This window comes from Narcine bancroftii, chromosome 10 (genome assembly GCF_036971445.1).
Source record: "Narcine bancroftii isolate sNarBan1 chromosome 10, sNarBan1.hap1, whole genome shotgun sequence".
In the NCBI taxonomy this organism is placed as follows: Eukaryota; Metazoa; Chordata; class Chondrichthyes; order Torpediniformes; family Narcinidae; genus Narcine; species Narcine bancroftii.
In genome coordinates this window covers 21,888,344-21,916,194 of record NC_091478.1, presented here as the reverse complement: position 1 = coordinate 21,916,194, position 27,851 = coordinate 21,888,344, and the positions used below count along the sequence as shown (strand labels likewise).

General features: G+C 39.2%; 1 protein-coding gene across 1 annotated transcript in view; it reads right to left on the bottom strand.

The window, feature by feature from the left end:
- pdzd7a (PDZ domain containing 7a) overlaps positions 1-27,851 on the bottom strand; it is an 83,568-nt gene that overhangs the window by 34,697 nt on the left and 21,020 nt on the right. Inside the window, exons 7-13 of the mRNA XM_069899475.1 lie at positions 25,057-25,117; positions 22,883-23,380; positions 19,880-20,059; positions 14,500-14,541; positions 12,992-13,155; positions 9,141-9,232; positions 7,053-7,144 (exon numbers count right to left, since the gene is read on the bottom strand). Coding sequence (XP_069755576.1) covers positions 7,053-7,144; positions 9,141-9,232; positions 12,992-13,155; positions 14,500-14,541; positions 19,880-20,059; positions 22,883-23,380; positions 25,057-25,117 — 1,129 coding nt within the window. The remainder of the gene's footprint in view (positions 1-7,052; positions 7,145-9,140; positions 9,233-12,991; positions 13,156-14,499; positions 14,542-19,879; positions 20,060-22,882; positions 23,381-25,056; positions 25,118-27,851) is intronic.

Sequence of the window (27,851 nt, the reverse complement as noted above, 5' to 3'; positions counted from 1 at the left end):
GGGTGATTTTAACATGAAAATAGATTGGGAGAGTAAGGTCAGTACCTGCAGGACCTCAGGAGAGAGTTTGTTGAATGCCTATGGGACAGCTTGTTGACGAGCCCATCAAAGGAATTAGCATTTCTGGATTGGTGCTGCATAATGAACTAGAGGTGATTAAGGATCTTAAGATTAAGGAAGGCTTAAGGAGGCAGTGATTACAATATGATTGGGTTTGAAATTTGAAAAGGAGGCTAGAGTCTGATGAGTCGGTATTTCAGTGGAGTAAAGGAAATTACAGTCGCATGGGAGAGGAACTGGCCAAAGTCGATGGGAAAAACTCTCAATGGGGAAGGCAGCAGATCACCAGTGGCTGGAGTTTCTGCGTGAAATGAGGGAAGTGCAGGGCAGGCACAGACCGAAAAGAAAGTTGTGAAAGGGAAAATGAGATAATTGTGGCTGACAAGGGAAGTTAAACCCAAAGTAAAAGGAAAAGAGAGAGCATACAAGGAAGCAAAGATAATAGAGAGGAATGGGAAACTTTTAAAGAAGGTGATTAGAAAGGAAAAGAAACAAGATCAAAGAGGACACTTAAAAAAAACTTTAAAAATAAACATATAAAAAGAGTAAAAGAGTGACCATACGAGAAATTGTAATGGGAGACAAGGAGATGGAAGAGGAACTGAATGAATGGATCAGTCTTCACTGTGGAAGACATTAGTAGCATACTGGATTCTCATGGCTCCTCTTGTAAGAGAAGTGAGTGCAGTTAAGATTATAAGAGAGAAGGTACTTGGAAAGCCGAATGGTCTAAGTCTCCTGGACTGGATGGAATGCACCCTTGTGTTCTGAAGAAGGTAGCTGCAGAGATTGTGGAAGCATTGGTAATAATCTTTCAGGAATCAATGGAGTCTAGCATCATTTCAGAGGACTGAAGGATCATGAATGTCACTCCGCTGTTTAAGAAAAGAGCGAGGCAGCAGAAAGGAAATGATAGAACCATTAGTCTGACATCAGTGGTTGGGAAGCTGTTGGAGTTTTTGTCAAGGATGACCTTACAGAATACCTGGAGGTGCATGGAAATATAGGTCCACGTCAGTATGGTTTCCTTAGAGGAAAATCATGCCTGATAAACTTCTCACAATTTTTTTTTAAGAGATCATAAGTAGAATAGACAGGAGATGTTGTGCATTTGAACTTTCAAAAGGCCTTTGACAAAGTGCCATACACAAGGCTTCTAAAAATGAGAGCCCATGGAATTATAGGAAGGATACTAGCATGGCTAGAGCTTTGGCTAGTCAGCAGGAAACATTGAGTAAGAATAAAGTTTGGTATTCTGGTTAGCTACCGGTTTCCAATGGTGTTCTGCAGGGGTTGCTTCTTCTCTTTACGTTGAATATAAATGATTTGGATTTATGGAATAGATGGCTTTGTGTCTATATTGGCAAATTATACCAAAATAGGTGGGAGATGAGGTGGTGCTGAGGATACTGAAAGGCTGCAGAGAGACTTGGATAGATTAGGAGAATGGGCAAAGAGGTGGTAGATTAAATATAATGTTGGAAAGTGAAGTCATGGACTTTGGTAGAAGAAATAGATGGGCAGACTATTATTTTGATGGGGGGGGGGTGGGAAGATTCAAAATTCCAAGGTGCAGAGGGACTTGGGATAGGATATACTAAAGGTTGACCTCTAGGATGAGTTGGTGGTGAAGAAGAGCAATGCAATGTTGCCATTCATTTCTAGAGGGATAGCATACAAGTGCAGGGATGTAATGAGACTCTATAAAGCACTGGTGAGACCTCACTTGGAGTAATGTGCACTTTATTTGAAAAAAGATGCATTGGAGAGGATTCAGAGAAGATTTACTAGAATGATACGAGGAATTAAAGGATTAGTACATGAGTAACGATTATCATCTCTTGGACTGTACTCGTTAGAGTGCAGAAGAATGAGGGGGGGATGTTATTGAGGCATTTTAAATGCTGAAAGGCCTGGACAGAGTAGATGTGGCAAGGATGCTTCCCATGGTAGGGGATTCTAGGACAAGAGAGCATAATTTCAGGATAAAAGGGCATCAATTTAGAACAGACACAGAAAAATTTCTTTAATCAGAGTGTTGTAGTCCGCGGAGCTTGTGGCCACAGGAGGCTATGGTAGTGAGGTCGTTGGGTGTATTTAAGGCAGAGATTGACAGATATTTGCTTAGTCAGAGTATCAAGGGTATTGGGGGAAAATGCTGTGGTGTTGGGCTTTGAGTGGATGGATTAGCTCATGATTAGAATGGTGTAGCAGACTTGATGGGCCAATGGGCCTACAATTGCTCCTCTCTCGTGATCTTGTGAACACAACTCCTCCAGGCTAAGGCAACTTTGCAGTTGGCAACTCAAATACAGTATGTTGGAATATGGGCGAAACCCAGAGTAACCAGGTGAAAACCCACATAGTCACAGGGAGAACATGCAAACTCCTTATAGACAGTACCAAGAGGTCAGTATTGAATATGCTCCCTGGTGGTCTAAGAGTTGTGCTACTGTTCTGCCCAGTTGATACATTTATCTGAACTCTTCAAAACTGATCCCACAGGCCTTTAGCTTTTTCACAATTCTTAAATTTCTATTCACTGCACTATTTCATTCTTTTCATTTGAAATTCTTTGGTTTATTTCATGTCCATAACTACTTGCAGTTACCTTTAGGTCTTGAAATGATTTACTATGCCACTGAATTTCAAATTAGGTATAACTCTGCCACAGAAAACTGTGAATATCTTGCAAGGTTTCAGATGGAGCGCTCCCTTGAGTTGGAAAGTTAAGAGTTCAAATCCAACTTCAGACACTTTAGCACAAATATCCAGGCCGACATTCTAGCCAACATTACACCAATGTTTTACGCCAGAGGTTCTATCTTTCAAAAATGATCCATTTTAGAAACATGAAAGATCCCTTTGCATTATTTTAGAGACAGACGTTATCTCCAGAATCTAGGCCAATATTTATCCCTCAATCAATATCCATAAACCAGATTGAAACTGGCTCCAGTCATGAGCACTAAATGGATGTAGAATGCCAGCTGCACATTGTATTCTGCTTCAGGAATTCAAACCCATCGACTTCACACATTGAGAATAAATTACCAGGCATCAAGTTCCACGAGTACCAGCTTTGCGCAAGGTAACCTGCCAGTGAAATTCTCTCCTATCAAAGTTCCAACAGTAAAAGCATCTTAAGACAGACAAGGCCTTTCTTCTGCTAACTTCCAATAGTGATTCAGACTGAATTTGCAGTTGGAAGGTGCATGCATGAAGCAGCCAGTAATAATTAGCACACATCTTTAGCTAAAATTAACACATGAAATCACAACATGAGAGTATTCCTAGTCCAACATTTTCTGAAAGTCACATAAGTCATCAAACAAATTAACTGCTTCATTATGCAACTTTTTCCAAATTTGTTAAGTATAGTTTTCATTTTGTGAAATCTGTATCACTGATTCTGAATCTTCTCCTAATTAATAATCATTTTATCTTTAATTAAATTTCCAACATTTTCCTCACCCTGACTATTAATATACCTGACAATTTAGGTTTATTTCCCTTTTTGAAATTGAGCATTCCTTCAGCTACTGTCAAAACATTTGATATACAAGGCACAATATAGTTCCCAAGTACAATTTTTAGGGCTTCCATTTCGTCCTCTATTCACTTAAGGATCTTTGAATTTACCTCATCAGATTCTAACACTGTGTTGTCAACTTGCTTAACTAAGGCCACATAAATTGGAGGAGCACACTTAATTTTCTGTCTGGGGATTCTGCAACAGGATGGTATTAACATAGATTTCTCCAATTTCCTGTTCTCCCTCTATCCCTGTCTCCTTTTCTTCAGCTCTCCACCCCCTTCCCTCTTCAATCACAGAGCCACCCCCCCCTCCCCTTGCTTGTTGTTGTGCCTTCCATCCCTTATCCACCTATTACCTTTTGCCTGTGGGCCTATGCTCCTATCCCTGCCCCTATCCCCACTATTTCATTCAGATGGCGAGGTTGGTGTAGCAGTTAGCATAATGCCTATACAGCGGCAGTGATTAGGACCAGGGTTTGAATCCTGTGCTGTCTGTAAGGAGTTTGTACGTTCTCCCCATGTCTGTGAGGGGTTTTCCCTGGGGACTCTGGTTTCCTCCCACCATTCGAAATGTACCAGGGGTGTATGTTAATTGGGCAGCACAGACTCATGGGCTAAAATGGCCTGTTACATTTGATCATTTGCAATTGTATAGAACGATTCTGAAACAAACATTTAAAATAAAATTAAAACTTTTACATGGTATTTTTTGGATGTTCTCCCTGTGACTATGTGGGATTTCACCTAGTTACTCTGGGTTTCGCCCATATTCCAACATACTGTATTTTTAATTAAAATATTGTGGTTTGCTTTTAACTGCATCCACTGGTTAGCAGCAAGAGCCAGATTTTTTTTTGTGGTGGGGGTGGGTCATCATACAAAGAATATTGCTCAAAACCTACATTTTAGGTGGAAATTTCAGGGTCATCCTATTCGCCAACCAAAACGGCATCTTGACAAGGGGATCAAGCCTGAAAGGTTAGTTATGTATCTTTTCCTACGCACGCTGTTTAACAGGCTGAGTTTCTCCATCATTTTGGTTTTTACTTCAATCAATGCACCTGCAGACTTTCGAGTTTTACTCCCTTCTTGCTTAACCTGTTTTTTGATCAATTATGTGAACTTTAGTCTGATTCACACTGGACTTCAGAAAGAAGCACGCAAAGAGAAACACAAACCAAAAGGGAAACTGTGACTTGACTGCATGTTTCCATTAGTTTCTAATGGAGGAAAAACTGTGACCTTGAGGATATGTTCATTTCTTTTTGCCTGCTTAATTCACAGATACATTTAAAGCATAATTTCTGAAATAGGCATAAAATCTCATGCTGTTTCAGTTGTTGGAAAGATAACCCTGCAGCACAGTAATATATAATATGCAAAATTCATGCAGCGTCATAATGAACATGTTCAAAACAACCCATTCACAATAAAGCAGTTAAGGTCAGAATTGGAATAATGGGTTTGTGTTGAAAACTATTTTGTTTCTTTTTATAATCAGGAATAGAAATTAATTGACCCAGAGAGATTAGTCTGGGTCCATTTTCAGCAAAACCCACAAAAGTCTGGTTGAAATTTGTCCCTGGGCTTGGGGAGTCAACACTCATCATACTTCTCAGATGAAGATATCAATGACAGGCCTTGGCTAAGTTAGCATAGACAGGCTGGGCCGAAGGACTTGTTCTGTGGTGTATGACTAAATCCTGAGAAAAGAATGGGGGAAATTGGCCAGATCCTGCTGACAAATATTAAAAAGTGTCATCGAGACAATCTGCACCTCTTCTTTAGTAGACTCTCCAAACTTTAAAACCCATAGCATGTCAGGAAACACTCCAAGGATCTAACCCCCAAATGTCTTGACCCTCCACCTGCATGTAATGACACAATTTTTCCCAACTTCAACTAGGATTCTGTTACAGGGCTTTGAGTTATAATCTCTTATCCTTCATGGTGTTCAATGCTGGACACTTCAGTGCCTGTCTAAGCACCAAGACACACAATTTAATATTCCAACCCCAAATCTGTTAGCTGAAACTGGATACAAGTATACAGTTCCCAGAAAGTGGGGGCATAGAGAAACAGTATGGAAAAGAGGAACTTGGCATACTTGCTTTCATCAGGCAAAGCATCAAATACAGGAGTTGGGCCATCATATTACAGTTGCACAAGATGTTGGTAAGGCCCCATTTGGAAGTAGTGTGTGCAGTTCCAGTAACCTTGCTATTAAAGGATGTGACTTAATTGGAAAGGGTGCAAAGAGAATTCAGAAGAACATTACCAGGACTGGAGGCTTGAGTTATAAGGCGAGACCAAGAAGCTGAAGACTTTTCTCCTGCAGTGTAGAGGCTGAGGGGTGACCTTATAGAGGTACTCAAAATAGCCAAGGCATAAATAAGGTGAATAGCACAGTCTTTTCCTCAGAGCATGAGAGTCTAAAACAAAAGGGTATAGATTTAAGATGAGAGATGAAAGATTTAAAAACAACCAGAAAGGCATCTTTTTCTTACAAGACAGTGAATAATTGAGGTAATGAATGAATGAACTGCCAGATGAAGTAGGACAATTGTAATGAATAAAAGTCATTTGGACAGGTAAATGGACAGAAAGCTCAAACAAAAAGATTTCATCTGCGAGCAGTCCAGCTGATCAACTCACATACATTTAGTAGTCTAAGAGCACGAACACATTACTGTGAAATGTTATAGTGAAAAGACTAATTGGTATATTGCAAAGGCAGGACGGAACATTATTCTGAGGTTCATTCAGAAGGCTGTTTGCTGTGGATCTGTTTTTGTCTTTGAACCATTTGGTATGTGATCTCACACTCTTGAATTTTCTTCCCAACAGTATCTGGAATGGATGAGTCCTCCAGAATATTGGTTTCCTTTCCGAGGCAGCGGAAAGTGTGAATGAAGCTGATGGAGGGGAGGGAGGTTTGCATGATGTTATAAGCAGCTTTTTCTGATCTTGGGCAGAGCAGATCTAGTGAGATGCATCCAAACAGAATGCTTTTGATGGTGCACTCATACAAATTATTAAGGTAGATAGGGGACATGCTGAACTGGCTTATCCTTCAATGAAAGTGGAGGTGTTGGTGCACTTTCTTGTTGATGTGATCAGTCCAGGTCACTGGAAATATTTACTCCCGAGAAATTGAAGCTCTTGGAAGAAGCTGTAGAAGATAGTTAATCATCCTATGGTTTAAAAAGATGTGTTAAACCCTCAATGTGGATGTATTGACTTCAACTTATGCACAATAGACTCAAAATATATTCAGCCACAGTCTTTTTTTTTTGTTTTTTTTTCTTTTTTTTTTATTCCATATGCAGGCTGCCCTTGGAGTCCCTCTGCCACATTCAAATATAAAATGAAACTATGTGCAATTCTGGAGAATTTCTAATTCTCCAAACTCATAATAGTGATCACTCTTTTGCAACTTATCACCACTGTCCCACCTGCTCGGATCTTCAGAATATCATACGCTTCAAGTTCATAAGGCATCACCATGCTGTCAAATCTCCCAAGGTCAGTGGGTCCGATGATAGTTCTTTGGAAACAAGACAATAAAATGCATACTTTACAAGAATCTGAAGGATATTTATTTAAAAACACATGCAGAATTAGAAGCTGTGATTAACAACACAAATCAAATCATATTTATGACAGATTCAAGCAATATTTGCATGGTGAGATAGTCTAGGACGGGGTGGCCAACCTTTTAATTTTTAATTTAGACATCCAACATGGTAACAGGCCATTTTAGCCCATGAGAACATACCGGGGGTGTAGGCTAATTGGGCATCACTCCTGGCAAGAGGGCACAACTTCAGGATTGAAAGGTGTCCATTTAGAACAGAGATGTGGAGGAATTTCTTTAAGCAAGAGGGTGGTAAACCTGTGGAATTTGCTGCCACTGCAGTTCTGTATTTAAGACAGAGATTGTTTGGCTCTTGATTAGCCAGGGCATCAAAGGCTATGGGGAGAATGCCAGGCAGTGGGGCTTAGTGGGAAAATGGATCAGCTCATGATTCAATGGTGGAGCAGACTCGATGGGTTGAATGGCCTATTTCTGCTCCTATGTCTTATATTTCTGGAGTGCTCCAAATTTTAAGATTGTACAATTGCTCCAGCCTGCCACACACTCTGCTAAATGTTTTTTTTTCCATCCAGACACAAACAGAATGTTGGACACAGCAAACTTAATAAATAATCTCTCTTTGACCCTTTTAAAATCTCACAGAGATCCTGGAAATGGTGTCTTAGGCTATTCAATTTTCTATCATTTCATTGACAATGGCATTAATCATTTACCCAATGAGTGGTGATATAAATTGGAGCAATTTCACACTGCATCAGTTTTCTAGTGGAGAGGACAAACCCTGCTGAAGAGGTAACACACCTATATTCCCTGCTGAATTACTTTCAACCATGGTTGACAAGTTTGAGTGACACACATCTCTTAGACACAAAGAATCAATCAGTGCTCTCTAAAATGGGTATCTTTATTAAGTGAAGCAAGATTTGCAGGCAAGGACCATCAAAAAATTCAAACAAAAAGAAATTTGCTTGGTTTAATAATGCACAGCAAGTTCTTGGAATCAAAGTCAAATATTTTCTTCAGTAATGAGGCAGCCTCAAAATTATTCAGTTGAAGAACACAGGCATTTTGTACATCTTGTCTCATGGAAAATGTATAATGCTAACATTATCAATGCTCTTTCATAAATTGGCCTTTAATTGATGAAAAGGTGCAGGTTTCATAATTAGATCGTCAAAATGACCAAGACCAAAAATGTTCACATATGAAAATTCAGGATATTTAAAATGAGCAATCAGACAAGGCATTTTGGTATGCGATATGCTTGAATAAATAAATACTGCCTTAAATTATTGGAAGAACTCACTGACTGCACTGTCAACTTTACCTGAGTGGTAAACACTTCTGCCTCTGGGCCACAAATTTAAGGTTCAAACCGAACCACATCTACACGGACACCATTGAGGAAAGTACATAGACTTTTTAATGATGCATTTAGGAAGAGAACATCTAATGAAAATGGCTAATGGAGTTTTTCATGAGCTGCTTTCTACATCTGTACTTAAAAACAAATAGACTGCATGTCTCACCACATTACTTATTTGTAAATTTATTACTCAGATAGGATCTTAAAAAAAAGCTTTCAGTTCGGAAAAAAATGAATCCCTGAAAGCATCAACCTGCAAAACTTATTCCTTTTTCAACTTATTACAGTTGTTACCTGTTTCTACACAAGAAAAACTCAAACCACTTCTGAGCAGGATGTAGCAAAATGACTAAGAATTTATCGTATTTGGAGTTATGAAGTTCAAATTTTGCATGGTCCACTGGTCGATGAGCATTCTGATGTGCATGCAACTTCTGATGATCATTAAGTCACAAACGTTTACATTCAGTATGGAGGTTATCCTCTTACAAATAAATATTATTCAAGACTTTGCCCTTTTTAAATACAAAGATGACATTTTTTGTAGAGCTGGATCTTACATTGCATTTTTCCTCTTACCTGATCTCCCTCAGGGTCAGCAGTTTCTCAGGTTTATCTAATATATACAGTAGAGGCCTCACCAGATCTTCCACCCCACCACCTGAAACATACTACACAGGGAATTAATGCAAATTTTTGTAACTTTGCACCAGCAACAAGAAGTACAGTACCACTCCAATTACCCAAAATCAGATTCTCCAAAACTGGCAGTTAACCCAAAAAATTTTTGAACTTCAGATAAATGAGGATATCTAAAACGAATCAGAAATCTTCATTTATCCAAATTTTTTTTGGAGCCAAACTGGCTGGGGTCCTTGGGCTGCTGGCGGCTGGAGTGTGGCCTCGGTGGGTAAGTGTTGGTGATTGGCAGCAGCCAGTAATTTATTTGGTGAGAATTAAACATTATTTTAATGCTTAAAAAGCCTTTTGTTGTTTGTTGTTGTTTAAACACTGTTGCGAGTGATTTGCTGTTCTTACTGGGCTGTTTTTTTTTAAAAATAGCCAAGGCATAAATAAGGTGAATAGCACAGTCTTTTCCTCAGAGCATGAGAGTCTAAAACAAAAGGGTATAGGATTAAGATGAGAGATGAAAGATTTAAAAACAACCAGAAAGGCATCTTTTTCTTACAAGACAGTGAATAATTGAGGTAATGAATGAATGAACTGCCAGATGAAGTAGGACAATTGTAATGAATAAAAGTCATTTGGACAGGTAAATGGACAGAAAGCTCCAATAAAAAGATTTCATCTGCAACCAGTCCAGCTGATTAAGGAGATAAAGTTAAAAACAACTTCCTAATGGAAGAGGTATTTGGGATAAGAATTCAAGAAAAAAAAACACTGTAGCGCGATCAATGACCACTCACAGACATGAAGTAAGGGCCAAAGGCCAAAGACTGGCTCAAGTCCAAGGGCAGGTATGAGGGAGGAGACTAGGGCCCTTGGCCTTTATTGAGGGTCTTAAGGGGAGGAATTACCAGTTCAGCAGGTGGGCCAACCTGCCCAGATCAGTGGAGAACATGCCCACAATACCACGTTCCACCACACACACTGAAATGCTAGAGGATCTCAGCTGGTCTTTGAGTGTCCAGAGGAGATAAAGGTATATTGCTGACATTTCGGGCCTGAGCCCTTCTTCAAGGAATAAGCAAAATAAAAACCCAGGAAATCTCATAATGCTGATCAAGAAAAATGTTAATTGGATGTGATAAGGGGAGAATTGATTATGTTTGTACTAGCATGGGGATAGGGAAAAGGGAGAGAGAGAGAGAGAATGAGCTGAGGGAAGGTGACAGGAAAAGAAGTGAGGGGGGTTTAAACGAAAGCCAGATATTAATGCCATCCATTTGGAGGGTGCCCAGTCAGAAGGTGAGATGTGGTTCCTCCAATTTGTGGGTGGTCTCAGTCTGGCAGTGCATGAGACCATGGACAGACATATTAGCAAAGGAATGGGATAGGGAATTAAAATTGGTGGCCACTGAGAGATCTACGCTATTGTGGTGGATGGATTCTGAGGTACTCAACAAAATGATTTCCCAGCTTGCGCTCAGTATCTCCAATGTAGAGGAGACCACAACGGGAGCACCGGATGCAGCAGATGACCCCTGCAGATTCACGTGAAATGTTGCTTCACTTGGAAGGAGTGTTTGGGGCCCAGATTGGTGGTGAGGGTGGAGGAGTGGGCGCAAGTGGAGCATGGGTAGGTTACAAGGTGATGATTGGTGGGGAGGGAAGACTGGACAAGGGACTTACGGAAGGATCTATCCCTGCGGAAGGTGGAGAAGAGAGGAGAATAAGTGTCCAGTGGTGGGATCACAAAGCAGGTGGAGGAAATGGCGAGGAGGATGAATTGGATGCAGAGGCTGGTGGGTGGAAGTTGTGAATGAGGAATCCTGTCCATGGAGGGTGGGAGAAAACCCATGCAGACACGGGGAGAATGTACAAACTCCTTACAGACAGGGCTGGACTCGAACCCTGGTACTGATTGCTGGTCCTGTGTCAGCTAATCACTACACTAACCATGCAACGGAGATGGAGGAATTCTGAGATTTCATTTTTTTTGCTCATTCTGCTTATTTGGGCTCAGGCCCGAAATGTCGGCAATATATTCTTTGTCTCCTAATGACACTGAAAGACTGGCTGAGCTCCTCCAGCATTTGAATCACAGCTTCTGCAGACTTCCATGTTTCACATAACAATTCAGGATTAAGGCCCTCAGAAGTTGAAAGCAAGGACACTAATGGTTGGGTAATTCAATCTGAGGGTGCATTGACCATAGTTCCCATTTTGACTGGGGTCAAACAATGCACAGGTCAAGATAGTTATAATCTAGCCCTATACATCGTGATAAATACAGCAAAAGCATTAACAAAATACTTGATTTGGTGCAGAGACAAAGGAGAAACTTTGCACTCTGCAATGTGGAACATACCATGGGATTAAGACATTCACATAGAAACGTCGAACGCACACTTGCCACTATCATGTTGCTGGAAGTGCAGTTGAAGTGATGTTTTTTGTGAAAAAATTGGCTTTTTACTTTGTAGCCTTTACAAGAAAATCTGTGCTCTGTCTGCTGCAACAGCAAGGACTTCCCAGTAGTTAACCATTTTAATTCCACACACCACTACAGCACTGACATGGTGGATGATGTACTACCAAACTGAGGCTGTCTGAAAATTGGAGGAACAACACCTTGTATTCCATCTTGGAAATCTCCAAACAGATGGTAATAATTTTTACTTTACATCCAGCTGTTAAGAATGACCCAGGAGCAACTATTTTCAGGTGTCATTCAAGAAAAGGGAGGGAGTTGTAAAAGGGGACATATTATTCTGGCACTGAATGCAGACTAATTCACAGCACAGTCGCTTTGACCTGAATGTCTATTTTATATTTTTTTCCCTATAATCCATGAAATATTATTTTAATGCCATCTAGTGGAAGATTAGACAATAATAGTAAATTTTTAATGTTAAGGTTTCAATGAAGTCCTCTCTATATTTGATACACACCTGAATAAAGAAGTTATGATTTTATTGCATGTCCATCAATGGCTCCGTCTATGGTACAATTTGAAGAGGAGAGCATGTCAAAATATTTGTGTGTGTTTAGCTGAATATTCAGGGTACTACAAGAGTACATTTTGCAGCAGATGGATTTCAGAGCTTTGATTAACTTTCTTCTGAAAATATTTGTAGCAATACTTCTCAGCATTTTATTCAACAGTGTGATACTACAATACTAAATTTGATATGTATGAATAAACAAAAATAGTCATTTGTTGCAATGTTCATCTGTGTTCTCTGTACATTATAGTAATGGAAAAATACAAATTTTTCAGCCCACTGAGCCAGCACCATAACCCATTTATGCTAATTCTAGATTAATCCGATTTTATTCTCCCCACATTCCATCACTCACCTCCCTGCTAGGGGCAATTTACACCTGCCAATGAATCTACCAACTCACAGGCCTTTGTGATGTGTAAGTAAATGCAAGAATATAGAGGAAACCTACATGGTCACACAAACTCCATGCAGGCAGCAAGCAAGGTCCAGATTGAACCTGGCTTTCTGACGCCATGGTACTGTGTGCCTGGAGAAATTTACGAGATAAAGAGTTTTCTATTTAAAATGATAGGTAATCAGCAAGGATAGGAAGATACAATTTAATTGGGATTGAATATAATTGGGATAGTTGCCCTTTGGGTATTTTGAACTTCAGAGGGTGCATGTGGGAGACCAGTACAGAATGAGAAGAGTGATAAAAGGTTAGGAGCTTGGTGGTGGGGACAGTGGAGGAAGAGGAAATAATGGACAAAAGTTGAATCTGTAGCTCATCTTAAGACTGACATTTAAAGGAATTACCTGCTTACAGTGACGCAAAATGGCATTGACTTCATCTTGATTCAACAGTTTCCTTGCAATGTCTTCAATCACTGCCAGGCAGTGACTATACATTTCTGTCATGGAGACTCCATTCTGATCTTTGTGAGAGCTCAAAATTTTAAAGCGATGGCCCCTTTCTTTATCTCAATTTAGAAAGAAAAAATAATCTAATTAGATTCACGAAGAAAAACTCATATGAAAGAAAGACTTAAATCACTTAATGATCCAAAAGGGATCCATGCATAGATTCACCCAACAGAGAATTTGCCAGATTGAGAAAAGCACAAAAAAACCATGTTGAGCAAAGTTGATGCTCATTCATTGTGAATTAATGAATAAACAATGGAGTAAAAACAGAATTCCTTCACAGACAATATTTCTAAAAATTATATACAGGTTATGCCCTCTTTTTAATGGAACCACTAGTGCTTTTATATTTTTGAAGAATAATGAGAAAACTGAACATACTTGGACATACTTTATGGTTACTTAAACAAACTAAGTTTGAAATTTTACTTAGAGGGTGGTAAGAAGGGATTTATATCTGAGATATATTCTTTATTATAGAATAAAATGATTAAGATGGATTTGCATAAATCTCAGTTGAAATGGGAAAAAGATTTAGGAATACTTATTTTTTTCAGGATGATTGGATGAGTTTATGTAGGGATAGTATGACTAAAATTATAAATGCAAGGTATCGGTTAGTTCATTATGATTTTATTCATCAATGACACTTAACCCCAGAAAAATTAAGGAGATATAATTTAACTCTTTCAGATTTATGTTTTAGATGTCATAAGGAAGTAGGATCTTTTTACATTCTACTTGGTTATGTGAAACAGTTAAATCTTTTTGGAATAGACTTAAAGGAACTCTTAGAAGTTATTTTGAAAGTGAAACTTTCATTAGATCCTTTATTATTTTTGTTGGGTAATATTAAGAGGTTGAGTTTAGAATTAAGATTAAATAGATTTCGTCGCATTTTTGAGATTACCATTAGCAGTAGCTAGAAAATATTTGGCAATTACTTGGAAAAATGAGACTGATTTGAGCATTCAGAGATGGCATATGGAATTGAGGTCTTGTATTTCGTTGGAGAAGATAACATATAATCTATGTGATCATTATTTTTTTCTATCGTAAAACTTGAAGCCCTTATTTGGATTATATGGGCTTGAGTTTTTGAACCCCATAGTTGCACAGTCTACCCTAATGTACTCTAATCCATGGTTATGTTCAATCTCTTCTTCTTTATTTCTTTATTTTTCCTTTTCTTGGGATAGGTTAGTGGGGGGAGGGGTTAGTTTAAATATATCATGAATGTATTATTTTAAGTTTTACCTATTAATTGTAGGTGTTTAGATCATATGCATCATGGTTTTAATAAACAAAATATTAAAAAAGAGAGAAAACCAAAGATTTCACAGAAATTCCAATGATTGTAAAAGCATTTTTTTGACACCAGGGATACTGCAAATATTTACCCCGCTTAAGACTTCTGATGACAAACTTCTGAACAGCAGTTACTGAAATGAAAAGAATAGCAAGTAAAAACAATTGTCACTTTGCACTGTAACAATAAATGAACAAGCAAGAATATTCATTTGGATTTCTAGTTCAAGAATTTACAGGAATGCAAAAGAGTAGAAGCTGGGGATTTTAGGAAAAGAAAGTGATGTCATTGATATGAGAAAAAATGGTGCTGGCGATATTGTGGCACATAAGGAAGGATAAATCTGCAGGGCTTAATCAAGTCTATCATAAGACATCGGGAAGCAGGGAATAAGGGCGAAACACAAAAATGCTCAAGGAACTCAGCCCATCTCACAGCATCCATCGAAGGTAAGGATATTTTAGTGACGTTTTGGGCCTGAGCTCTTCTTCAAGGTCTGCAGACTTTCATGTTTCACAAGAAATCATTGAGGCAGAGATTTTTGTACCTTCCTCAGCTAAGGGTGATATACCAGAGAGTGGCTAATGTTGTGTCTTCATTTAAGAAATACTGACAGGGAACTACAGGCCAGCGAGCCCGACATCAGTGGTGGACAAGTTAGTCGAAGGATTCTGAGAGGCAAGATCTATCTGATTTGGGAAAACAAGGACTGATTAGGGATATTCAGCTTAACATTGTGTAGGAAATCAAGGCTCATGAATTTGTGTTTTTTTTTTGAAGAGGTAACTAAAAGAATTGATGAGAATAAGGAGGTAGATGCTTTCTAATGGACTTTATCGAGATCCCATTTGGCAGTCTGTTCCAAAAGTTGAGATCACTTGGGGTCCTGGCTGAGATAGCCAACTGGATGCAAAGTTGGCTTGTTAGAAGGAATCAGAGGGTGGTAATGGGATATTGTTTTTCCAGAATAGAGGTGGATGACTTGTGGATCGGTGCTGGGTCCCCTGTTGTTCGTCAAACTGTGCACATTTGAACTCGTCTGCACCTCTAACATACTCAGAGGTCTTTCCTCTTTCACTGAGTGGAAGGAAACAAGAAGATGCTGAGGCTAGTTTTTTGGAGGGAGGGTGTGGGGGAAGGGCTCAGTGAGAAGCAGGGTCAATCTGGAGCTGCCATCACGAATAAATTTTCCCACTTGAAGCCTGTTTCCAGAATCCCTTTAAGTTGCTCCAAAGCAGGCTTCTGGTATCGCAGTCCTGTTTTGACATGTGTGGCTCATGCCATCCTTAAACCAAGCAAAAGCCAGTCGTGTTTACGGAAGCTAATCCAGGCATGTGTCGTTTGCACTATGAGAGCTCCAGATGTTTGTGCATCATACACTGCAAAAACCCAAAAAGAAAATTCTGGATTTTTGGACAGTACCTTCTAGCCAGTTTTCCAATGAAATCCCATGGTACAACTTACATAAATGTATCTGGGCATTTCAAGAAATTCCAAAAGCACTATATTCTTCTTGTGTCAAAATCTCAGAGGACTGGTGGCAGCATCTCCTTCACAATCACCCTTAACACCAGTGCCTCGCAAAGTTGCATACTCAGTCCCCTACTGCACTCCATGTACACCTACAATTGTGTGACCAAACACTACCCTGACTCTGCCTATAAGCTCGCAGATGACACTGTAGTTGAAGGCAGTATCCCTAACAATGATAAGTCAGAATATAGAAGGGAGACAGAGAGTCTAATGGCTTTGTGCTAGGACAACAACTTCTCCCTCAACATCACCAAGATTAAGGAGCTGGCCATTGACCTTTGGAAGAGGGGTGCAGCTTACTCCTTGTGACTGGTTTAATATGCTGAGGTAAAAATAGTAGAAAGCTTTAAGACCCTAGGAGTAAACATCTCCAATGACCTGTCCTGGTCCATCCTCAATGCAATAGCCAAGAAAATACACTAGTTGATGAAATTACACATCATCTGCATCCCTCAAAAATGTTTACAGATGCATGTATTCAAAGGGTCCTGTCATGATGCATCACTACGTGGTATGGGAAATGATCCACCCAAAACTGCAAGAAAGTGTAAAGAGTTATGAATGCAGCTCAGCTGATCACACAAGCAACCCCTCCCCTCTAGTGATTCCACCAACATTTCCCAATGGCTTGGAAAAGCAGTCAATGAATTAAACATATATAAAAGCTATATTAAAAGTATATATTCTCTTTTAAATGTTTTTATTGAGTTTAACATATAAACATATATAAAATTTTGAGAAAAACACATCATCTCATACAAGTACAAAAAAAATGGATGGATCTACATTTCTTCTTTGGCTTGGCTTCGCGGACGAAGATTTATGGAGGGGGTAAAAGTCCACGTCAGCTGCAGGCTCGATTGTGGCTGACAAGTCCGATGCGGGACAGGCAGACACGGTTGCAGGGGAAAATTGGTTGGTTGGGGTTGGGTGTTGGGTTTTTCCTCCTTTGTCTTTTGTCAGTGAGGTGGGTGGGCTCTGCGGTCTTCTTCAAAGGAGGTTGCTGCCCGCCGAACTGTGAGGCGCCAAGATGCACGGTTTGAGGCGATATCAGCCCACATTAGACAGTCTCTTAATCCACACATGAGAAACAAGTAACGACCCGCCGTTGTTGCAACTGCCGCCTGGCCGCTCTCTTTTTTGATGAGAGGTTGCCGGTGTGCGCGTCTCTTGCTGACCTGTGGAGCAGCTGGCTGCCAGAGTTCCGCAGTGCAGTGCTCCACCACTTGCTGGCCTGCTTCAAGCCCTGGACCCAGGAGCAGGTCACATTATATCTGATTTCAAGTTAAATTGGGTCATGTTAAATTGGGGTTTCATGTCCTCTATGAATGGGCCCCACATTTTTACAAATTGAAACTTTCTATCTTTAATGTTGTATCTAATTTTTTCCAAGCTTAAATAGGACACTACATCATACAACCATCGAGTATGGGTAAGTGAAGAGTCATCTTTCCATTTCAATAAAATTGCTCGTCTGGCTATCATTGTTAGTAAAGTCTAAAACTTAGATTTAAGATCAGCCTCAAAGGCTGGGATTAAGATCGATTGGGAACAAGATTTGAGCATAACATTTTCAGATGAAGATTGGTACTCTACTCTCAGCTTGACTAATGATTCCTCATTTTGTACAAGTCAATGCTTATTACAATTTAAGGTGGTACATAAAACACACATGTCCAAACTTAAATTATCTAATTTTTATGCAGATATTGATCCACTGTGTGAGAAGTGCAACATTTTTGAAGCTTCACTGATCCATATGTTTTAGGAGTGCCCAAATTTAGAGGGAATATAGAAAGACATTTTCCAAACTTTACCAATGATTTTTAAGATCAAAATAGAACAATGTCCATTAATTGCTTTGCTTGGTTTTTCATGTGAGCCATACTAAAATTATATATTAATATATTAAAAGTACCACCCTACACTGACCACATTCTTTACCCTCTTGCCATTCATGAAGATTCATGAATGGAAGATCCCACATCACCAGATTATAGTTTCTTTCCCATTATCATAATCTTATGAACCTCACACCAGTAAAATTATGTTTCTTTTGCTCTGTATGACCTGATCTCACTAAAACTCTGCTTTTATTACACCATAAGATGTAGGAGCAGAAATGGGCTATTCATTCCATAGAGTCTGCCCCACCATTTAATCATGAGCTGATCTTTTATCCCACTCAGCCCCACTGCCTAGCCTTCTCCCCATAACCTTTGATGCTGCAGTATGTATGGGTTGATGAACTGGATTACTTGCCAAACAAAATTTCTCACTGTTCCTTGGTACATACAACAATAAATTTTAAATGTCGACATTCAGAACAGTAACAGGCCCTTCAGACCTACAAGCCAAGTAGCCCAATTAACCGACAACCCACATGCATTTTGAAAGGTGGGAGAAAACCAGAGCACCAGAGGAAACCCACTCAGGCATAAGAAGAACGTATAAACTCCTTACAGACAGCTCTGGATTTGAACCTGGGTCACTGGTGCTGTAATAGTGTTGCCACTAACTTAAACATTTCAGGGGATACAAAATTCTTGATAACTTAAAGAGTTGCTGACAATACAAAACAATATCTTGAATTTAGCGGGTGCCCTTAACACATGAGTATATTTGCTGAACTTTGAGGGAAAAATAAACATTCAGCCAATGGTGCAAAAAAAACCTTAAAACAATAGAGCCGATGTTGTTGTGTGAATGAGTTTAGAATTTAAATCATAACACGTGAAATATGAGCTGGAGTTGGTAATCCTGACCATCGAACCTGCTCCACCATTGAACAAGATTGTGGCTGATCTAGCTGTGGACTCGCCTCCACTTACCCCTGTGCTCCCCATAACCCTTAATTCCCCTATTATTCAAAAATCTGTCTCTTAAATGCATTTAATGAGGCATCTTCCATTGCTTCATTGGGCAGAGTATTTCACAGATTCAACACTGTCTGGGAGAAGCATCTGTCTTTATTCTACTTCCCGAATCTTAAAGCTATAGCCTCTTGTTCTAGTCTCATCTGCTAGGGAAAACAACCTCCCTGTTTCTATCTTATCTATACCTTTCATAATGTTGTGTGCTTCTACAAGATCCCCATTCATTTTTCTAATCCTCAATCAGTATAGTCCCAGGTTACTCAATCTCTCCCCAAAAGATAACTCCATCATTTCTGAAATCAACCCGGTGACCTTTCTTTGCGAAGCTTTCATTGTCAGTCTATCGTCAAATCATTTCAGCAGAGGAGATCATTCAGCCCCGTTACTTTACTGTGAATTTAAAAATGTGGATGCTAGGTGACTGGAGTTAAATGCTGTAAGACAGCAAGGGGTGGGGGAGCGGGGGGGGGGGGGGGGGGTTGATCAATTAGTGCAATGTCACACAATTGTAGGACTGACAGTCGTTAGAGAGTTAGGGATGATTGCACCCGCAAAGCATTTAAATGCAAGAATGAAGATTACATTTTATATTCACTCAAATGTTTAGTGTCAAAAAGAGGCGTTTTCAGTTATTTATTTTGATGACTCATGATTCAATAATTTACAAAAGAGATACACAAAAATTGCAGGTCCTGGAATCGAGCAAACAATGAGAGGCTGGAGGAACTCAGAAAGTCAGGCAGTCTCCATGGTCAACATTTCAGGTCCAGATCCTTTATCAAGGGCAATATAGGAAGGGGTGATATCAAGTACATCAAGAGGGAAAATAGCAAAGGGGTACTTCCAAGAAATGACAGAGTACATTAGGTAGGTGGGAGAGCTGGAGACATTGTAAGAGGGCAGGGGGCAAGGTTAGAGAGAAAAGCGAGAATGAGAGGAGGTCGAAAAGAGATGAAAACAGTGAAACCGTACAGAGGCAGGGGCTACCTAAAATTAGAAAAATTGATGTCCTTGCCGACACGGTTTAGCTTCCTGGTGATGGTACATTAGTATTTTGCATACCTTTGTCTGATTCGGAGAGGGATGGAGATTTCGCTTTGTCCTTTTCTTTTGGATTTTGCTCAACTGATTGCTTTCCAGATCGACCGCTTCTAAAAAAGATGTTCATAAATGTTTTGGACCGCTCCAGTTTTGTTCCTTTCTCAGAAGACTTTTGTTTCTTCTTCTTTTTCTTCTTGTCCTCTAGAAAAGTGAAAGTGAGTTAAAGCAAAAGAAAGTGGAGACCTCAGATCAGCTGTAATTCATATTGGGAAGTTATCCTTTCCACAGTGATTGTCAGTGGGTGGTAGGTTGTCAAGTGATTGTCAAGCACTGGAGAGTTTCACATCAGTGAAACCAGAGAATGGGACTTCCAACACCCCAGTATGACATTCACTCTCTCAGTGCCAAGATCATCTAAGTAGATGGGAGAGTGAATTAAAAAAAGTAATTAGATAAAAGTAGGGCTAGTGCAAATGCTCCCATATTTACTCTCTTTCATGATCTCATTGCACCTTGAATCTATAACCTCTTGCACACATGCAACATTAGGGTGACTCGAATTCTGGCTTTTTAAATAAAATAAATACAAGTGACAGGTACAATGGCATCAGTGACAGGGATCTCCTAGAGGCCATTTTAATTCCGTGCCCCACACTCCCATGTTCCCATGGCTGTCCATGGGCTCATGTAATGTCCCACCAAGACCATTCATAAATTGGAGGAACCACACTGGGCACTCTCCAACATCGACTTCTCCTGCTTTGGTCACCTACTTTCCATTCTTCCTCCCTACCCTTTGTCTTCTTTCCTCTTAATCTCTACCCCCTTCCCTCTCCATTCACGGATCCATCCCCCCTCCCACTGTTTGCTGGTGTGACCTCCCTCCATTATCCACTGATTACCTCCTGCCTTTTGGACTGTGCTCCTCCTTGCCCCTCCCCACCCACCATTTTGTTCAGGCGCCCGCCAACATTTGTTCATACCTTGATGAACGGTTCAAGCCCAAAACGTTGGTTATATATTTTTACCTTTGCTACATTAAATACACTGTTTGACCAGCTGAGTTTCTCCAGCATTGTGTTTTTTTAAATAAACTCTCTTCAATCGCCTCTCCAATTCAAGTCAGACCTGTGTTCTTGAATTCTTCCTTAAATTCCTCCTCCTTCCTCAGTTTTTCTTTAAATCCTTGACCCTGTGTTCTTGAATTCTTCCTTAAATTCCTCCTCCTTCCTCAGTTTTTCTTTAAATCCTCTCATTAACCAAGCTTTGGCCCTCTCTGACTAATAGTTCCTTTTCTGACTTAGCATGTACTTTTCACAAGATCACAAGGCAAAGGAACAGAACCAGGCCACTAGGCCCATCGAGTCCATTCCATAAATCTACTCTAAGCTTCTCTACACTAGTTCCAATTTCCGGCCTTTTCCCCATATCCCTTGATGCCCTCACTAATGAGATACTTGTCTATTTCTTGTTTAAATACTCCTAGTGATCTGGCTTCTATATGGCAGTGAGTTCCACAGATCCACGACCCTCTGGCTAAGGGCCTTGTTACTCTTTTTAAGATGAAGGTGCCATATTAGTATAAATTGTTGCAAGTAGCCAGATCCTGCAAGGTTGTTAAGGTTCCATAATTATTATTATATATAGCACATTCAGAGTTTTTCCACTGATTTTCTTTTTTCATCTTTGCTACATTTTCTATTACTTTGCTAATGTGATGTCTTTTGGTTCATATACATTTTTATTTTCTACTTAATACTGCATTATCCACAATGTTATGTGTTCTCTGTTTAATCTCCTTTTCAAGGTCACCTACTTCAACTGTATTATATATTCTGAACTGATCTTGTGGGGAACCTACAAGTCATTGAATCCCAAAGAAAAATAAAGCTCTTTTACGTTTCTTTATTCTACAATTGGATTTACAAGCACTGGTTTTGGGTCAGTCAGAACACCTGACCACTAAGCTATCTGTGCTTGGGGTGACTTTGAAACAATACGATTAAAAAAAAATTACTTAATTGAACTATTTAAGTAGTAGAAAGAACAAAGAACAGCATACATTATAATCATCATTCATCATTTTATAACCAATCACTCTCCCATATCATCCTATGCAAATACCATGACCATTTCAAGGACATCAACTTTAACAATCAGTCATGAACTAAAATATCTCATTTGCAATTTTTAATTTGAATATGCAGTATTATTACAGATCATTATCGTCATTCAAAGCTCTAGATATTTAGCACAAATAAACTACAAATTTAACAGATTATCATTTGTAGAAATAAAAGTTAAAAGTTGAAAGAAATTTATCTGTAATTGAATCACTGCTTTATTTCATACTTTCAAAATATATTCTAGTTGTATTCAAGAGTAAAATATTGAAGTCTGCAGACACTGTGATTGAAGTAAAAACACAATGCTGGAGAAACTTAGCAGGTCACTAAAGACACATAATCAACATTTCGGATGAGCCTCTTCCTCAAGGTATCATACCTTGATTCACTTGATTCATCAGCTGATATCACAACAGTCGGATGCGTTTTTCAATTTAATCATTATGAAAGTCTCACCATTTTCTCCATTATTTCTTAGGTCATGTTGAAACAAATCAAGAGAATAGGTGCAGGAGCAGGCCACCGAGAAACCTGCCCCATGCTACAATCTGATTATGACTGATCTATGCTGGTTTCAACCCCTCGACTCTGTCAGTTTTCCATAACTCTCAATTCCCCTATCATTCAAAAGTGCATTCAGCTTAAATACCTCCAGTTATCATGCCTCCACAAAATTAAATCCTCTGTTGTAACAACTGCCCCCCCCTCTTATCTTGTAACTGTCCAGGACATTAGGTCTATTAATATACTGTAGATCACACAGAGATAGCATAAAAATGATTAGTCCATCTTAGTTTTCACAGACAGGTATATATATTTGAAAATAAACAGGACAAAGCAACCAATGAAAGCCAAAACAAACAAAAAAATCTGCTATTTAGTGCATTTAAAGACTCACCTCCTATAGTAATATAACTCTGTGATCGACTGATTGGTTTTCTTGGTTTGCTCAGGGCCATCAACACAGCTGTTTTTGGAGAATCCAAAATTTCATCAGCGGAATCTCCTGTGGAGTAGGTTCTTGGTCTATCACAAGTTTCCTTAAAACTATCTGACCTAATGGCTGTTTCCTTCAAGAGTACCGTGCGGCCAAGTGTCCTGCTTCGTTCTCTTGACGCCTTTCTTGTCCTTTGCTCACCTGAAACGTCAATATTTGAGGAGGGAGACAACTGGAGGTCTGTCTGTATAGCAGTCTCCATTGTTTCTAGGCCATTATACTGCAGAGATTTGGAGTCCTCTGTGGAAATACATACATCTACCATGTCAGTTGAACTGTGGGTAGTTGGAAGGAAGACCTGTAAAGAATCACTCATGGAGCTCAAAGGTGTCCCAGATGAATGAGATGAAGTGGAAGAATTTGTGTCTGAGCCAAAACGCTGAGAATTATTATTTGTCACTGAAAAAACAAAATGACACCGCAATTAAGGATGAGAAATAGTCACTGGAGACTCAAGGTTGTACATATCAGTTAAGATGGTATCTACAGAACAAAAGTTTTAATGATTTTCCTTCAATAATTCTTTTTCAGAATTTTAGAAAGATACCTGCACTGTCATCCTATTTCCAATAAAAGCATACAACTTCAATAAAAGCAAAACTACAGATTACTGTCAGTTTCTAGGATCATTGGATTATCTAGGTGCAGATCAGAAAATCAAGGCACGGGGAAGCAAGAAGTATGGGTGGAGGGGAATGTCACAAGTGGAAAGCTTTACATCACACTATTGATTTGAGACCAAGGTGTCTGGGGGTGGCAGAGTTTTCAACATGCAACCTGGTTTTGTAACCACAGAACAGTAAAACCCACAGTATCCAGCACCTATGGGGATTGATCGATGCTGGATAAGTGAATTTTCTAGTTGCTTGAGGCTGTGTGATTGGCGAACTGATGGTGAGGCATGCCAATTTTGAACATATTTTTACCTATTTATTTTCCTTGTCTTTTTGCTGGCTGCCTGAATTGTGGATAATGGGTGCTTTACTGAATTTGTGTGACTGGGTCCTAGTTCTGGCTGCATAGTGAAGGAAAGATTTGAAGCCGTTGAAGATTGATCTTATTTTGTAGGGAAGGAAAATAAAGTCATTTCCTTTCTTAGATACATTCAGACTCAGTTTATTTTCTAACAATTGCATTACCTTTACATCAAGGTAGTATTTTGCCAAGAGAAGTATCAAGGAATCCTAGCAAAACTGAAGTCAATGGGGATTGGTAAAAGTGCTTCATTGATCAGTCATACCAATAGTGAAGGAAGATAGCTATGCCTATTGATTGTCAGTCATCTCAAGACACAGGATGTTCAAGTAGTGTCAGTGGTATGATTTAAGATTAACAATCTTCAGATGATTTGTTACACCTATACTTCAAGAGCAAACCAGTCTCAAATACTGTGGCTTCAAGGGGCAGTGGGAAAATGAAACCTGGGCAGTTCCCTATTTCAACTATCGTAAGGAAAAAAAACTGGAATAACTATTCAAATAAAGATACTTTCCCAGTGACAAAGAGAAAGGAGGTACCCTGTATGTCTATCCATGGCATTCCCAATGACTGACTGACATGGAGACAGATTAACTTAACTAGGTCCTTCCAGTTCCAGATGGGAAAGATGCTTTAAAAAAGTGCACATCTTTTTAAATTATGGAAAGAGTCTAAGGTAGGAGTCTCCAAAATGGCCTATATTGACTCCTGGGAGGGTCAATGGGACTGTCCAAGGGGGTAAAAAAAATGCTTGGTGGGAGGGGTCGATCGAACTTCTGGGGTCGAAAGAATTGTAGAGCCCGGGTCCCCACTCCTGTCGGGAGCTGGGATCAAGGATTCCATGAAGGGGCTGATGACCCCTGGACTAAGGTTTGGTGGAACTAATTTCTTTCAAACGGTGATCAATAATGAACAATAAAATATGCAGCTTTTTTTCAGTATTATATTCTGGAAGGAAAATGTCTCACATTTCTTACGCCGTGTGGATAAGGAAATACAATGAAACAAAACAAATATAAAATATAATTATAAGCATTAGAAAATTGAGAAGCAACTTTGAATGGGAACACTCGGAGACTCTTCTGCATTGTACTTACATTTGGTGAGCCAGCTGTATTCAGCTAGCATTTCCTTGTACGCAGGATATCTGCCAACCTCCTATTTAGATACATGAAATACATCAATCATTTCACCAACTGGATTTAGAAGAGAACTTAATCTGAGAAGCTGTTAAATAATAAATTCCCTGAAGCACTCTTTCCAGGTGAAAAGTTAAATAGGGCACATTACATGACAACAGCACATAATGGAATACTACAATTACTAATAACCTATTATGCTAGGATTTTTAATTGGCCCCATTCTTGCAGACTATTCAATCATTTTGTAGCATATGGTAATGACCTGGACAAAAAAAAGTAGAAGCTGGAAAATTATCTAAAAATGTTTATGTGATTGATAAATGAGGAAGAATATTTCAGAATGTAGGAAGGTATAGATTATTCAGACTGATATAGAAGAACAGAGAGATGTCAGATGGAATTTAATCCAGAGAATATGAGAAAGTTAGGGAGCTGCAATAACTCAGAGAATATGCAATTGGATAGGAGGATGATGCAGATGTAGAGGAACAGGAGATCTTGAAGAAAATGTCCACTGATTGTTAAAGGTATCAGGGAGAGTCAATACAAGGCATACTGGATACTTTCCTTTATCAGTTAACATGTGAAATATGAAATCAGATATGTGAGAATTGCATCCATTGTAGACCATACTTGAGAGTTTTGTATACATTTCTGGTCATGTTACAAAAAAAATGTGATAAAACGAAAAAATATGTGGAAGAGCTCCGCAATGCTTTCGGACTGGAATTTTCTTAGCTACATGGTAAGATAGGATCAAGGGTTGTATTTTTTGGAATAGAGAAGGCTGAGGGGAGACTTGTTGAAGTGTATTAAACCATGAAATCCAATTGAAAATGACCAATTTCCTTCAGCAAAACTTAAAGGCACAGGTTCATAGTAATTAATTTACAGACAAGAAGAAGTGAGAAAAATCCCTTTTTCCACAGAAAAAAGTAGATGTTGGGACTCACTGCCTGAAAGCTTAGTAAATGCCTATCACATTTAAATAGTATTTAAAAGTGAATCTGAAGCCCAAGTACTTGCATCCAAGGGCTGGGATGGGTTTATTTGTCTTCTATTGTGATATTAATTCAGCAACTTTAATACTTCCCTCTATTTTAACAAGGAAACCAACATGCAGTTGTAAAACATAATGCTTGTGATGTTTCAAGGATAATGTTCTCATCTTAAGGACAAAAACTTAAACCTGTCTCTCCCAACCTTCTGTACTCTACCCCCTTCCCCCCCCACCCCACCAACTCCAAACAAAGCAGCAGGCCAGGAAACAGAAATTGCTGCTAAAAACTAAATCTAAGATACGTCCTGAAAATGCCACGTGGATGCTTGTTACTGTACTGACATCAACAGATTGCCCGGTATTCATGGGTGCTGTTCTCAAGAGCAGCATAAGAGCATACTCTCAGCTGTGTTTGGGAATTTGATTTAAAAACCCAACAGCAAAATGGAGACAGGAGCAAATTAATCAAGCAGATGGAATTTAGCTATCATAGTGGAACAGGTGTGCTCCACACCTCCAAGCAAGTCTGTACGTTTATGGGTCTTCTCATTCCCGTAACCATTAAACCCACTCCCCCATAAATCCTATTGCATTTAAGCCTCCAGTTTCTGACAGCCTTCCCCTCGATTGCCAACTTCTGCTCTTTCATCTCCAGTCTTAATTCCTTAATGAATCTGAGTAAATTTAACCAAGATTCCTAATCCATAATGCAATTTTGTTTTCCATAATGTCCAAAATAAAAAGAAATGCAAAAATTTCACAGCCCCACTGAATATATTATAATTTCATTGGAGTTGCAGTTTCAGTTAATCATTTTGGAGGCTGTGATTGAACTACAGCCATTATGTTTCAAGTTATATAAATTATATTAAAATATGTAAAGTATTCTTATGTATTGTTATAATATTGTTAAGAATACTGGATTGTCTAGATTTGGATGTGATAGAATACAGTTTTCCTGGTCTTGAACATTTTAGAAACTGCATAAATTACTCCTTTAGTTTCACTCAAAGACAGGAATGCTGAGAGAGTAGAAAACAGTTTTAGACCTAACCACAATCTTCCCATTTCCATCTTTAACAAAAGCAAAGAGAATGATCTACTCTCAGAGGACCTCCTGAGTATTTTTTACAACCTTACATATTTACTCATTTCCCAGCAGATAAAAGGAAAAGTTCACTATCTAGTGGAATTTAACAGGCTGGTCAGGAATGTTTCCTCCAAGCAAGAGTCATATTTCCCTCCCCACAACCAGCTACTGAGATTCTGTGGCCAGTAAGACTGTTTACCCACATCACACCACGACCATCTATTCTGAATTGCTACCAACTTTTCACAGACATCCATCCTAAGCTACAGCAATCTTTAATTGCTGACCTTAAGTTTTCTCCCACTTAACGTCATCTCTCCAGTGACCACAATCTTTTTTAACTATAACGTTTCTTCTCTGGGTATGTGATCTTTCGTCTGTCTTCCATCTGGGCACCCTCCAACCAAATGGCATTAAGATAGACTTCTCTGGCTTTTGTTAACCATCCCCCCCCCCCCAACTGCTTCAACCAGCTCTATCTCTCTTCCTTTTTCCCTTTGCCTCCATTCACACAGACAAAATAATTTCTCATCTCTCCCCTTATCATATCCGATTAACAATTTTTATTGTTCTGTACTCATCTCCCAGCCAACACGGTCTCTGAGATTTCCTTTTTCTTTGCTTATTCTTTGAAGAACGGGTCAGGCCCGAAAAATCACC